The 15,246-nt window shown below is 48.5% G+C and overlaps 1 protein-coding gene across 3 annotated transcripts in view; it reads right to left on the bottom strand.

Annotated features, from left to right (window-relative positions):
• Positions 1-15,246, bottom strand: part of SDK1 (sidekick cell adhesion molecule 1) — a 539,173-nt gene that overhangs the window by 206,763 nt on the left and 317,164 nt on the right. For all 3 annotated transcript variants that reach the window (XM_068566067.1, XM_068566068.1, XM_068566066.1), the window contains exons 10-13: positions 14,999-15,166; positions 12,923-13,025; positions 10,026-10,202; positions 1,336-1,472 (exon numbers count right to left, since the gene is read on the bottom strand). In XM_068566067.1, the coding sequence (XP_068422168.1) occupies positions 1,336-1,472; positions 10,026-10,202; positions 12,923-13,025; positions 14,999-15,166 (585 nt within the window). The remainder of the gene's footprint in view (positions 1-1,335; positions 1,473-10,025; positions 10,203-12,922; positions 13,026-14,998; positions 15,167-15,246) is intronic.

Consider the following 15,246-nt stretch of genomic DNA (forward strand, 5'->3'; position numbering starts at 1 on the left):
GGAAGGAGCCTGGAGTAACGGTGGGATGACAAAGGCAGGAAGCCAGCTTCGGCAGGAAGCAGTTCAGTGGAGCTGGTGTGTGGAGCACCCCGGCAAGGGGCCAGGACAGGGGAAGCCTGGCCCTTAGGGAGACATCGTGAAACACGGTGGGCGGCACAGAGCAAAACGCAGTGGCCTGGGAGGCTGCCTGGGGGCCGAGGGGGGTGGGTTCTGCTCCAGGCCCTGCTGAATTCGTACGGGGGAGGGAGGATATCGTCCAGGTGTATTTTAGGAAGGTCGATGTTTCGGCCTGTGTGAGAACGGTTTGGAAGAGAACAAATGGGGAAGGAGGGGACCAGTTAGAGGCTGTGGCACTTGTCCCGGTGAGAGGGAACCATGCCCTGGAGAGACAGAGAGAGGAGAGCAGGTTCCTGCTATGTCCTAGAACACAGATGGGCAGGTCTGCTGATGCACTGGGCTGGGCGCGGGGGTCGGGAGAGGGAAAAAGAAACCCAGGACTCTTCCTGGGCTTCTGGCTTGAGTGATACAGGAGTCACCAAGGGGGCAGACACTGAGATTAGAATGGCTGCAGTGAGGATGCGGGAACAGTTAGGGTTAAAGTGTCAAAAGACACATTTCGAAGAACCTAAGTGGAGGCATCTGTGAGACAAGCAGATTAGAGATACCAACTGCTTATGTGGGTTCCATCTGTGGTCCTGGGGGTCAAAGATCAGGAAAAGACGCCACTGGAAATCACAGGGATGCACGAGATGTCCTAGGAAGAGGTCCTGGGAGAGCGGAGAGGAGAGACCAGCAGAGGAGAGGAGCGGGGGTGGCCAGTGGGGCTGGAGGGAAGTCCGATGAAGGAGGAGACTGGTGAAGGATGGTGCCGACCGCCGCTGAGAGGCCGAGGAAGGTGAGGAAGGAGAGGGCCCACTGAGCCCTCAGCAGGACGTCTGCGCCCAAACCGCCAAAACAGGTTAACTATCATTGTTGCTGACCCCCAGACCAGCCCCAGGTGGAGGCACTGTTCATGCGTCTCCAAGTTCGTCCCATGCTGAATCGGGTACCCTTGCTCAGGGTGGCCCCATGGGCACAGCCATCTGGGGCCTCGGCCCAAACCCAGGCTCCCGCAGGAGGCCCTCCAGCCACTCCTCCCGCTGCCCGCCTAGGCTCCCACGCCGCCCTTTGATTTTCCCAAAGCCCGAGCTGTGGTTTTCACTGGAAACTCCGTAGAGCATCGTAAGGTTTTACTAGCTGTTCTGGGTCTGAGCCAGAAGTAAAGGTTAAGGACATCAAGAGCACAGGGAGAAATCTGATGACCGTCCACGGCGACAATGTTGCTTCGTTACTTACTGTTTTCAGACAGCTCCACAATGTAATAAAGAACAGGGCTGTTTCCGTCAAAGGGTCGGACCCAGGACAGCATCACGGTATGGCTGTGGGAAGAATTCAGGCTGGCCAGGAGGTTCTGGGGTGAATGAGGCAGCTCACTTGGATACAAAAGAACAAAAAAAGAAAAGAAAACGCACGTCAGAATTGCAGGTTAGCCTCCTGGCTCTTACGTTGCCTGGTCCTTGTGTGGGATGTTTTGAAAATGGAGAACATCAAACACGCCCCGAACACAAATACTAACTACTCCCCGCCCCCAGAAAACCCTTCAGCATTCACAGTGTGTTTTATTTTCCAAACATAATTTGATTTAATCCCTCTGGTAGGGATTAAACAACTAATGACTCTCACTTAAATCGAGTGGGGAGCGCCGATTTTATACAGTAGACTATTTAATTGAGAAAACTTGGTCAACAGTTTGTTTTTACAGCTAGAGGCTGTCAGTGGGAAGGCAGCAAGCCATAGGATAGGAAAAGGCCTGGGAAATATAATTTACTGTGGAAGTTTCCGACACCAGCCATTTGGAGTTACCAGCCAAAATGCCCATATGTATTCTTGGACAACGGAGCAGCCCCATTACTGAGCCTGCGAGGTTATATTGTCGTCTGTCTTCTGCTGGATAATGGAGATTTGGGAAAAGCACTGGAAGGGAAATGTGGTACAAACACTAACTGGAACCCCACGGAAATAGTAAACAATGCATCAGCAAGGCTACAGAATGGAAACACAAAGCAAATAAATTCTGGAAAGAAGTTACTAACAGAAAGGGTCTTCATTGGGATTTACTGGTGACAAAGCGTCAAAATCCAACTGCATAGTTTCTACCACCGAGGGGTGAGGGGTCAGCAACCTTGCAATCATGAGCGGCCCAGCCCGTATTTAACCTTTACATCTCACGCTCCGGGAGCAAGACCCTGTTCTGTGGCCATCAAGAACAGCTTCTCCTCCTACAAGGAGTGCTGGGAAAGGGGAGGCCGGGTATCACCCGCTTCACCCACTAACTAGCTTCTGGTCTCTCTTAGACATCAATGATTGCTAACCCACACAGGTCAGCACAAAAAGCCATAATTATCCCTGATATTTTTAATTTAAAAAATGTGCTCATTACACTTTGAAATTTATTAAGCTGTTATGTGCTTGCAGCTACCTAAGAAACACAGCTCTCTCTAACCCACCACACCGTTTGTAAGCAAACTAATATTTCTAACATAGACTGCGACTTTATTTATTTATTTAACATCTTTATTGGAGTATAATTGCTTTACAATGGTGTGTTAGTTGCTGCTGTATAACAAAGTGAGTCAGCTAAACGTATACATATATCCCCATATCCCCTCCCACCCCTCTAGGTGGTCACAAAGCACCGAGCTGATCTCCCTGTGCTCTGCGGCTGCTTCCCATTAGCTATCTATTTTACGTTTGGTAGTGTATATATGTCCATGCCACTCTCTCACTTTGTCCCAGCTTACCCTTCCCTCTCCCTGTGTCCTCAACTCCATTCTCTACATCTGCATCTTTATTCCTGTCCTGCCCCTAGGTTCTTCAGAACCATTTGTTTTTCTTTAGATTCCATATATATGTATTAGCATACAGTATTTGTTTTTCTGACTTACTTCACTCTGTATGACAGACTCTAGGTCCATCCACCTCACTACAAATAGTTCAATTTCATTTCTTTTTTATGGCTGAGTAATATTCCATTGTATATATGTGCCACATCTTCTTTATCCATTCATCTGTCGATGGACACTTAGGTTGCTTCCATGTCCTGGCTATTGTAAATAGTGTTGCAATGAACACTGTGGTACATGACTCTTTTTGAATTATGGTTTTCTCAGGGTATATGCCCAGTAGTGGGATTGCTGGGTCATATGGTAGTTCTATTTTTAGTGTTTTAAGGAACCTCCATACTGTTCCCCATAGTGGCTGTATCAATTTACATTCCCACCAACAGGGCAAGAGTGTTCCCTTTCCCCCACAATGGTCTCTCCAGCATTTATGGTCTGTAGATTTTTTGATGATGGCCATTCTGACTGGTGTGAGGTGATACCTCATTGTAGTTTTGATTTTCATTTCTCTAATGATTAGTGATGTTGAGCATCCTTTCATGTGTCTGTTGGCCATCTGTATATCTTCTTTGGAGAAGTGTCTATTTAGGTCTTCTGCCCAGTTTTGGATTGGGTTGTTTGTTTTTATGATATTGAGCTGCATGAGCTGCTTGTATATTTTGGAGATTAATCCTTTGTCACTTGCTTCGTTTGCAAATATTTTCTCCCATTCTGAGGGTTGTCCTTTCGTCTTGTTTATGGTTTCCTTTGCTGTGCAAAAGCTTTTAAGTTTCATTAGGTCCCATTTGTTTATTTTTGTTTTTATTTCCATTTCTCTAGGAGGTGGGTCAAAAAAGATCTTGCTGTGATTTATGTCATAGAGTGTTCTGCCTATGTATTCCTCTAAGAGTTTTATAGTGTCTGGCCTTACACTTAGGTCTGTAATCCATTTTGAGTTTTATTTTTGAGTATCGTGTTAGGGAGTGTTCTAATTTCATTCTTTTACATGTAGCTGTCCAGTTTTCCCAGCACCACTTATTGAAGAGGCTGTCTTTTCTCAATTGTATATTCTTGCCTCCTTTATCAAAGATAAGGTGACCATATGTGCATGGGTTTATCTCTGGGCTTTCTATCCTGGTCCGTTGATCTATATGTCTGTTTTTGTGCCAGTACCATACTGTCTTGATTACTGTAGCTTTGTAGTATAGTCTGAAGTCAGGGAGTCTGATTCCTCCAGCTCCATTTTTTTCTCCCCAAGACTGTTTGGCTATTCGGGGTCTTTTGTGTCTCCATACAAATTGTGAAATTTTTTTGTTCTAGTTCTGTGTAAAATGCCATTGGTAGTTTGATAGGGATTGCATTGAATCAATAGGGATTGCTTTGGGTAGTAGAGTCATTTTCACAGTGTTGATTCTTTCAATCCAAGACATTGATATATCTCTCCATCTGTTTGTATCATCTTTAATTTCTTTCATCAGTGTCATAAAGTTTTCTGCATACAGGTCTTTTGTCTCCTTAGGTAGGTTTATTGCTAGGTATTTTATTCTTTTAGTTGCAATGGTAAATGGTAGTGTTTCCTTAATTTCTCTTTCAGATTTTTCATCATTAGTGTGTAGGAATGCAAGAGATTTCTGTGCATTAATTTTGTATCCTGCTACTTTACCAAATTCATTGATTAGACCTAGTAGTTTTCTGGTAGAATCTTTAGGATTCTCTATGTATAGTATCATGTCATCTGCAAACAGTGACAGTTTCACTTCTTCTTTTCCGATTTGTATTCCTTTTATTTCTTTTTCTTCTCTGATTGCTGTGGCTAAAACTTCCAAAACTATGTTGAATAATAGTGGTGAGAGTGGACAACCTTGTCTTGTTCCTGATCTTAGTGGAAATGGTTTCTGTTGTTCACCATTGAGAACGATGTTGGCTGTGCGTTTGTCATATATGGCCTTTATTATGTTGAAGTAAGTTCCCTCTATGCCTACTTTCTGGAGAGTTTTTAATCATAAATGGGTGTTGAATTTTGTTGAAAGCTTTTTCTGCATCTATTGATCTCTGCACCTCTGCACACATCTCTGTCCTGGGGCTCCGCGGGATCCAGTGGTCAAATTCCCACAGCCAGGAAAACCCAGGGTCTACACTCGATTTCAGATCATGCTTCTCAGCCTACATGAGGGCACACTCACTTAGCAGTGACCGATCCGACAGGTGAGTGGACAGCTCTTTCTCTGGGGCTGGAGAGCTTTGTAGACGGTGGGCTGCTCACTGCTCCGTATCTACAGGTCACTCCACAGCAGCCCCCCGTCCAGGCCTGAGCTCAGGAAGTCCTTGGAGCCAGCTTAGGCAAGTCCCTCTGTCCAGCCCTCCGAGCTTGATGCTCACCCAGGGTGTGAGTCTGGGAAGAGTGGTTTCTGACGTCCCCCCTCCCAGCACTGAAAGGCCAGCAAGGAGAATGCCACAGGGCGTGCCAGACGTAGGCACACTGAACAGCGACAACGGCAGCCCTGAGCTTGGTGTGGAGGGGTGAGAAAAGACTGTTAAAAAGATTGACGGGACTTAGGAAATTAAAAGGCAAAGTGGCCTTGAGACATTTAGAACAGGAACCGAGATCTAAAGCCCAGTGGTGCCAAGGACATCGCTGTCCGTGATGCAGCTAGAAATAACGAGCCCTCGTCCACTGCTGCCCCCAAAGAGTCCGTGGTCGCCCCTGGAGGACGGCCCACGCCAAGCGTGTTCTTTACAGACATCACAGGACTCAGAGTTGGAAGGAAATTTAGATTTTTTTTCCCCCTAGTTCCAGCCTCTCCCCTCCATGGAAATTCCCTCTAGCGTACCTCGTGTCCAATATTACCTGTTTCACAATGCAAAGAACTTTTTAATATGCATTGGAAACGTACACTATTTCTTTAAATGATATTTCGGTTATCTGGAAAATTCAGGTTTGTGAGATCCTTGACTAACCCATCAATAGCCGATAAATGAGGCTTTAATATATTCTGAATCCATCTCAGAGAGGCTCATCTAATAGCGGGAGATTGTGTCCTGGCACCTTCTCCGCCAAGTCTGAAAGGAGATAAATGATCAGCCAGTGACTCACAGACAGTGATTTGCAGACAGGGCGACAGCGGAAAGGCTCTGAGAACATCAGGGACAACGGGGGACGAGGCCACTGCTGAGTCACTTCGTGATTTAAAGAGGAATCACCATCAGGAAAATGACACCGCCATAATGTCAGAAATGAACGACAACAAAACCTGGGCTGCAGGGGACGGCGATGAAGCGAGGTGTGTTTGAGAGGAACGGCTTGGGGAGAGGCTCGAGAGAAGGCAGTTGGCACAGTGGTGGCCGTGGGGTGCTGCTCTGGTGGGAGAGGGTCGGATAAGTATTTCCTCCGTAAAAGCGCTGTCCCTCTAACGCACAAATGACACCTTGGTCAAACCCATCTTCTCTGACTTCACGCTGAGGATGAAGGCGATGGGGGTCTGATAGCTCTCGAGAGATGGTATTAAGTTGTTCGCTCCTTGTTATGGCTTTGTCGGAAGTGGTTTTACTGAAAGAAACCTCTCCCACTGCCTCGGGGTCCGAGTCTTCCAGTCGCTCTGTAAATCAGGTTTTTCTCTGTACTCCGGGCTCAGAAGAATTAGTCTCTGATCTCAGAAGGAAAGATGCAATGCTAATTGGGTCTTTAAATGATTAACAATCAATCCAAAAAGCCTTCGCGCCTGGTCCCTCACAGCAAGAAGCTTTGGGGGTCCGGAGTCATCCCAGAACCAGTTCCTTCCTGTAAGGCCCTAGCAAACTAGTAGGAGAGACACAGCTAACACAACTGGTGACCGGCGTTAATGATGACTGTGTGTTGTTAATTTACCAGACGCATCAGGAGACCCCCTGGAATTGCAGACGCCTCTCCTCTCGGGGAGGGGATGAGGCAGACCCCTCAGAAATTAGTCCTCCTCGGCGGTACCAAATCCCAAACCCATTTCAACCTGGTAAGTGGAGCAGGGCTTCCTCAGACACTGATGGGGCACCTGCTATGCACCTGGCGCCATTCCATGCACAGAGGGCTGGCTCTGCAGCAGACAGACACACCTAGTGTGTCAGAGGATGAAAGAGAGAAACTTCCTGGCCCTGGGTGACGGGAAGGGTGCCGCGGATGAAAAGAGGAACATTTTTTATAAGATGGTGAGGAACGGTAAGAGCTGTGTGACTGATTGAGTGTCTGCCCCAAGCTAGGCTCCCGGACAGGATTTACAAACAGCGGTCCACTCAATCCTCACCGCCACCCTTTAAGGTAAATGGCAACGTGCCCAGTTTACAGGTGAGAAAACTGAGACTGAGGTGTGAGGTGACCTGCCCGAAGTCACACAGTCAGTGAGAACTGGGGAGGGGTCTCCAGGCCAGCCTCGCTCCGGACAGCCGGTGACCCTGTGTGGACTGTGGCTTCTGCCCGCACGGTGCCCCCACCCCCCTCACCCCCGGCTGGCACAGCACCAACTACCGAGCAAACCAACAGGAGAGCTGCCAGCAGGCGGCCTGCTTCTGAAAAGCCCACTTGGGATGCTCCTAATTTCTACATTTAACGAAGTAGCTTTTACCTCAAGTGGGGAGGCTGGGGAAGCAGGCTTTCAGGCTCTTCGGAAGGACACTGTTTAGCCATAAGTACCTCTCAGTCACTCCTGCAATGGGGAGATTTTTTGTTGTTGTCATCTGAGTGAGTCAGGGAAATGTTACTGGGCTGGATTTGTAAGTTCTCCGAGAAGCACAAAACACCCTGCAGTCCTGAGTTGCGATTATCGTTATTGCTATCGTCATCACTGATGTCTCAGAGTTAAGACCTTACTGGATGTAAAGATACACCGTGCTCTAACCTACAGCCTTCCCCATTCATTCCGATTTGGAAGAGTGGAGTGCTTATTACACCAACAATTCACAAGGAACCACTGTCTTCCAAATCAGCTCTGTAACCAGTTGTACCTACATTGGTTTGAATCACGAATCTGCAAGTATTTCTATATTTAGAGAGGAGGTGTCTTAGCATTACACAAAGCCTATTATTTTATAGATACAGCAACGTTTGCTGAAAAATGTATTTTGCTTAGAGGAAATCAAATAAGCAAATACTAGGGGAGATGTGCAAATCAGGAGAACATAAACATCGTGCAGAAGAGAAAGAGTTCGCTATACTGGAAGCACACAATTTGGCTTCTGCTGACAGAGTCTTTATGAAATGCTAACACTTATTTATGTGGTACAAATGATGGATGATCTAAGAGTTCTCAAAGGTAGTTTAAAAACTGTGAATAGCACAGTGCATTATGTGAATTCCCTGGTCATGGATGCCAACATCATCAACAATTTTTAAAAAGATCCCCACGTGAGCTACGGATGGAGGAGGAAAGCCAGCCGACCAGAACTGAGCAAGGGTTGGCCGCCCAGCTCTCGACGGTGGGGGGAGCCCAGGGCACGTGAACATCTAAGGGAAGGTGAGGGGCGTGAGTGGAATGTCCGGGAGGATCGCCGGGGGCCTGCAACAAACACACATTCATTCAACCAACCAACGTGTATTTGTTGAACGCCTAAGGTATGCCAAACACTGCCAGGCACTCAAAATGCAGAGCTGTGCCATCCTTCTACTTCAAGAGGGAAGAAGTCGCCCACGTGATTGGTGCTGACGAGGGTGGAGCAGGTGCTGGGAAGCAGGGGAGAGACAGCCTGCATCCCGGGGGCAGGAAGGGATCCTGCGCTGATTCCCAGAGGACGGGCGCGCCCTTCAGGGGGAGGTGACAGAAGAGCCAGGCCAAGCCGTGGAGGCAGCAGAGGCTGAGGTGCCCTGGATGGGGGCCCGGGGGCCCAGGAGGGCAGGAAGGGCAGGAAGAGGGCAGGTCAGCGGGTCCAGTGGCGAGAGGCAGGGTGGGGAGACCCCCGCTGATCCTCTAGGGCTGAAAGGCAACTGGGTGACCTTCGATCACAACAGGTGACTAACCTCTGCGGAGAACAAGGTCGTCCTGGGGAGAGGCCAGCCTGGAGGTAGAACGGCGCTTTCCCAGGTTCCGCAGGCCCAGCAGCCGGCCTTTCTGGGCTAGCAGCTGCCCGTCATTAACCCGTCAAGTCCCACGCACGGGCTGGCGAAGAGCCGCTCGTGCAGGTGTGTGTGCAACAAACACAGGGGGCCCTGGGTGCAGCACCGAGCAAGCGTTTTTCTTTTTCCTTTTGAATTCCCTCGGCCAGGGCCTGGGGATTCAAAGGCAAATGAGACATGCCCCTGTACTCAGAGTGTTCACAGCCTGTTTCAGGGAATGATTTTTGCCTAGAGAAGCCTTCCTGGGTCGCAGGGGGCAGAGTCCAGTGGGAAAGACCTCTCAAGCCTCTCCAAGCCTTTCCTGATGGCCAGCGTGCCCCTGTCGACCAGCGCTGGCTGCTGCCCCGCCAGCCCTGCCCTGCTTCTCTAGTTTCGGGTTTTACTTCTGTGCGTATGGGCTGGGGGAGAATCTTGGGGGGGGCACCATTTTTAAAAAGCAGGTCAATACATGTCGGAAAAACACACTGGGTCAGCAGGCTTTTCAGCTTCCTGCCCGTGAGGGGGGAGCTGTGGGAGGATGCGCTCGAAGCACAGAGGCGGACGCAAGCAGGGGTCCCACGGCCCCCGCCCCCAGCAAGGCCCAGGTGGAGGGAACGGGCGGCGGCTCCCCGCTCCCAGGAGCTCAGCAGACGTAACGGGAAGTGCGCGTTTGCCCACAGAGAGGCAGCTGGCTTTCCTGGGAACTGGGGCAACCTGACGCTGACCGGAAGTTCTGAGGGGCATCACGTGGAAAAGCGGACCTACTGTTACTTACACATGGTGTGGCAAACAGTCTATCACGATACGGGCTCAATGGGGAGAATGGGATAAAAGGGATCAATGAGGAGGAAAACCAATAATTAAACCGTCTAAACCGAGGCTGAACACATTGTAATTTTAAGGCTACCACAGAAACCCCCACCCGGTAAGTGTGCGTGCCTGAGGCCCACGGCGGTGGCCTCTGACCGCTGGCTTGCGACCCGTCACGCGTGTTACGTGATGCTCACGTGGGGAGGGTTGACACCGTGAACACGGAGCAGCGCGATACTCACATCACCTCCAGGCGGGCTGTCCTGGAGTCGTTCCCGCCCTCGGAGATGACTCCACAGGTGTAGTCGCCAATGTCGCCCGACCACGTCTGGCTAATGAGGAGGGACCCGTCCTTCTCCACCACAATCCTGGAGCTGCCAGATGGGGTGATGACCACGTTGTCCTTCTTCCACACGTAGCTGTGGGTCAAGCAGAGAGTCCGGAGTTAGGACCCCGGTCGCTGATCCTTCCCTGTCTGTTAAAAAGCAAGCAACTGGGACTTCCCTGGTGGCGCAGTGGTTAAGAATCCGCCTGCTAGTGCAGGAGACACGGGTTCGAGCCCTGGTCCGGGAAGATCCCACATGCCGCAGAGCAACTAAGCCCGTGCGCCACAACTACTGAGCCTACGCTCTAGAGCCCGTGAGCCACAACTACTGAGCCCACGCGCCACAACTACTGAAGCCCGCATGCCTAGAGCCCATGCTCCGCAACAAGAGAAGCCACTGCAATGAGAAGCCTGCACACCGCAAGGAAGAGTAGCCCCCGCTCGCCACAACTACAGAAAGCCCACACACAGCAACAAAGACCCAACACAGCCATAAATAAATAAATTTATCAAAAAAAAAAAAAAGCAAGCAACTGACGACCTTGTGAGTACAGTAAAAACCACCGAACTGTGCTCTTAAAAGGGTGATATTTAATACTATGTGAATTACATCTTAAAAGAAAAAAGGAAAGCGACCAGATGTCTTGGTCACAATACAAAGATAGATGCTGAAGTTAAAACAGGACAAAAAGACAAGTGCAGACAGTCGTCTGTCTTTGGGTTCAGGATGGGGAGTCTGAGGGGTCCTGACCACCCGTGTCACCACTGCAACTGTACCTCCCGCTCCTGCAGGAAGGTCCCTGGGGGACAAGAGTGTAGCCTGGGCAGGGGGCAAGGTCCCCAGGGTGTCCCCGTACACGTTTTCTTAAAATCCAGCCATTCTGGGGACTTCCCTGGTCACAGAGTGGTTAAGAATCCGCCTTCCAATGCAGGGGACGTGAGTTCGATCCCTGATCAGGGAACTAGATCCCACATGCCGCAACTAAGAGTTCTCATGCCACAACTAAGGAGCCTGCCGGCCGCAACTAAGGAGCACACGTACTGCAACTAAGAGCCGGTGCAACCATAAATATATAATATAATATAATATAATATAATATAATATAATATAATATAATATAATATAATATAATATAATATAATATAATATAAATAAAAATGTTAAAAAAAAAATCCAACCATTCTGGCAGACTGCCCTTAAAACTGCATTTCTTTCTCTTTTAATTCTTTATGACATTTTAGCACATTTTTCTTTTCAAATGTAGACTCCACTAAGAGCCTGTCCAGCCCCTCACTAGTCACGTCTGGATGAGATCAAAGTGCTGGCTTTCCTTTCCAAAGTACTGGATTGGATTTCCAGAATGCACCCAGTTCTTTAAAGGCTTAATGCACACAGAGCACAGACATGTACAAACTGCTCCTCTGGAATTACCCCCAGACAGAGCAGGATTGTCTCCACCAGAAGGAAGTGAATCAGCTGCTCACTTGGGGAGCAGCGTTCGGCGGCCAGTGTCCCTTAGGGTCAGGTGCTCCTCGGGACACAGGGACCCAGGACAAGGGGTGCCCCAGAGTCAGCAGCCTAACTCCTTCTCAGGAAGGAAGCGCCGATTTTGTCTGTTTAATCACACTAAAGAAGCTACAAGAAAACCACGAAGATCTGAGGGGGGTTTCTGGTGTGCCCTTAGGGTAGCAGAAAACTGGCTCCTTTGTCCTTTGTTCGGTGACACTCCCAAGTCCTTTAGAAACGAATGAATTCTTTCCTAGAATCCTAGAATTCTCCAGGCAATCTCTTAACTTGTTGGCTTTCGTTTCTTTGTTTTGCATTCAACGTTCTTGTAACAAAAGCAAACTTGGTTTCTGAGCTCTGGGGAAACTCCAGAGAGACAGGTAGAGATGTGGAAATTCACGATTTGTCAAACACCTGCCCAAGAAGAGTGAGAACACAGCTTGGTCCCTGAACCCAGTTAGTAACGTACGTATACGTCAACAGCTACCTCCCTCTGCTCAGCGCGAAATGTTCCAGAAAGAAGAAGAGCATCTTGATTCTGCCACTTGGCTAACTGCATGCCTTTGGGGCTAAGGCCAGAGTGAAAATACTAGGATGACTGCATCTCTCTTTCTAGATTCATTTTCAAGGCTGGTTCTGAAAATTAAAAACTATTCTGAAAGTGGCAGCCCTTTGGGAAGAAGCTCGCCACCGACAGCCAGCTGTGTCTGCTGCCGTGTGTCTACCTGGGCTGTCACGTTCTTCATCATGACCGTCCCCGTCTGAGTCAAACAAAGACAGGTGTCACCACCCACTTCGTGGACCTTCACGTCCTCTGGGTCCCTTGGTTCCCCGCAGTTTCCTCTAAATGTGTTAGATAACCACGGCTGCCTTTCTTCCATGCGGAGCTCCCTCCCTCCATTACACAGTGGAGCCATCCCTGGAGTAGAGAAAATCCCTCGAGTCTAGCACAGCCCCAGCGCAAACACTGCTGAAATCCCATTCGATCCCTCTGGATTTTTCTCTCATTAAGTATCAGCCTCTGACAAGTACGTTTTACAGATAGTGTATTAACCTTGGCAGAAAAATCATGAAAAGCTGTATTGAAGTCATGAAGTGGAACATAGCTCACTGTAAATAATACATAAGGCTGGAGTGGAAAATGGGATTTGTGTGATTAATGATGGAGCCCAGAACTGTAAGATGCCGTAATCAGGGATCTGTGGCTGGAATCAAAGTTCCTGAAATTCTCCCTTCTCATCTCTACTTCAGTTCCCCAGCTCCCAGAATACTAATGAGCCCCAAACGCTGTAATTGACCGAGCTGACCGGAGAGAAGTGCGGGGGTCGTGGGTGGTCCCACAGTGCAGCGTGGCCGTGGTCCCCTTAATCACCACGCGGTCCTCTGGAGGGTTCACGATGGACGTTCGATCTGGAAAGACACAAGTCGCGACTCAGACAAGATGACGTGCCTGAGCGTTTCCTCCCTCAGGGGGTGACGAGTCGGTCATCTGACATCAAAACCTCCTAGTTTTCTCTTATCTCGACAAAACCAGTGTACATGGACGCACACAGAAACGTTCAGGGAGTTGAAAGCAAGCCTGTTCGCCTCTCAGCTAAGGGAGACGGGCCTCCCCCAGCCCGTCTCAGGTCACCCCTGGACCTCGGACACTCCGGAAGGAAACAAGAAGGAAGATCGTATGCAGATGGTTACCAGGTTCTACATCCTGAGGAGAAGTCTGGATTCTTTCCCCAGATTATCAACATTCTGGTAGTTTCTACTGTCTACACAGTACGTCATGACTTTGCAAAGTGCTTTCATTTATTCTGTTTTACTTAATCCTCACAACAATCTTGTGAGGGTTGTGATAATCCTTCTCCCAGAGATCAGGAAGGAAAACCGATACTCAGAAGTACAGGATCTTGCCTGATGCCACGGGGCCAGTAAGCAGCGGGGCCTGGTGCTACGTGCAGGCCTGCAAGATCGTCCAGACCTGCGGCCGCCCGACACTCCACAGCTGCCAGAGCCAAGGCCCCGGAGACGGCCCTGTGGTGTGTGTCCCCACGCTGCACGCCTCTCAGGAGGGCGCTGCTCTGGCACCAGGAAAGGAGACGGAACTTGGAGCCACGAGACTGGGTTCAGGGCCCAGCCCGACGGCTTACCAGGGGGGCATCCAGAGAAACGCCTCTGAGCTTATTAGTTTTCTTGTCTATGAAAGGGGGTGCTGCGATCACTCACGCTGGGACAGAACAGAGTAGGTGACGCCTGGGAAGACCCCTGCAGGCCACACAGCGCTGCACCAACCAGTCTAGCGCTATTATAATTCTGAATCTCAGCAGATCCACAGAATTTTCCGGTGAGTGACCTACAGAGATGCAGACGTCAGTTTTCCACAAGATTTTAAATTTATGGTTAATTTTGGGGGACACTGGATGAATCAGATGTGGTTGATAGAATAGACCACCAAATGGAACAAAACCTCTTTTTTAGTGCTTCACAATATTGGGAGGATTTGGATTCATTCCTTTTAAACTTGTGATATTTTTAGAACACCTAATAAATGAGAAAGGGTCATTTATCAAAGCGGACACCAACTATATCATAGGAGACGCTAAGCAGATACGAAATAAAGCACAACAATTTAGTCTTTCCTCAAGGATGGTATTTTAACAAATTATTCACTCAGGCAATTTAAAAATTTCTCTCCTCGTATAGATGGCTTTACAAAAATCTATTAGTGAGCACTGACTGTCTCTTGCTTTTTTGAACAATAATTTTTTAGTAATATAGATATGGATGAAGCAGAGAGAGAAAAGTTTATCAGCCAGTGAAGTTAAATACTTGGTAATCCAATCCTTATGTTCTGGAAAACAACTTATTCTGCATTTCAGAAACCCGTGTTATAGATAAAATAAAGAGAAACAAAAGCTGGAGGAACCACCAAGATCCTTCAGTTCACTCCTAACATATAGGAAACATCCATATTTAATATACGAGGAATGTTTTAGTGGGCTATAATGATAGTATAGAAAAAATGCTTTCTCTGGGATTTTCATTCTTGGTCCACTTTTCTTATGGGATGCTTATAAGATTAGCCAACCTATCAGTTTTTTTTTTATTTGAGCTAGTTTTTGGGGTAATATCCCTACTCTACTGAGGTTAAAAAGTTAACCTTTTATCTCTCCTGAAACGCCCCCATTAAATCTTTGAATACATTTTCTAATTATTCTTTTAGAAGCTGAAAAATTAATTACTCAACAGATTTCTCCAAATTAGTTGTAAAAATAATGATTCCCCTTTGATTGGATTAGCGAGTCCAAGGGCATATTGACATCCCCAAGCACAGACGACACGCTGATTAAACCGTTATTAACAGAGAGCTCCACACGGGCTGTGGTCCTTACTCCACACGGTGAGCGTGGCAGACGCGTGCAGGGAACCCTCGGAGTTGGCTGCACAGCAGGTGTAGTTACCAGCGTCCTGGATTAAGACAGGGGTGATCTGCAGACCCCCAGACTCAAGGAGCATGAACCTGGGAATCCGCACGGAGCCGCTGGCCAGAATGCGGTTTCCTGAGGACGACAGACAAAACAGCAACGTGAGAACTGCAACGTTCGAGAGAAGGTAATGCTCTGGCCGCACCCAAGAAAAT

The sequence above is a fragment of the Eschrichtius robustus genome, chromosome 16 (genome assembly GCF_028021215.1).
Source record: "Eschrichtius robustus isolate mEscRob2 chromosome 16, mEscRob2.pri, whole genome shotgun sequence".
In the NCBI taxonomy this organism is placed as follows: Eukaryota; Metazoa; Chordata; class Mammalia; order Artiodactyla; family Eschrichtiidae; genus Eschrichtius; species Eschrichtius robustus.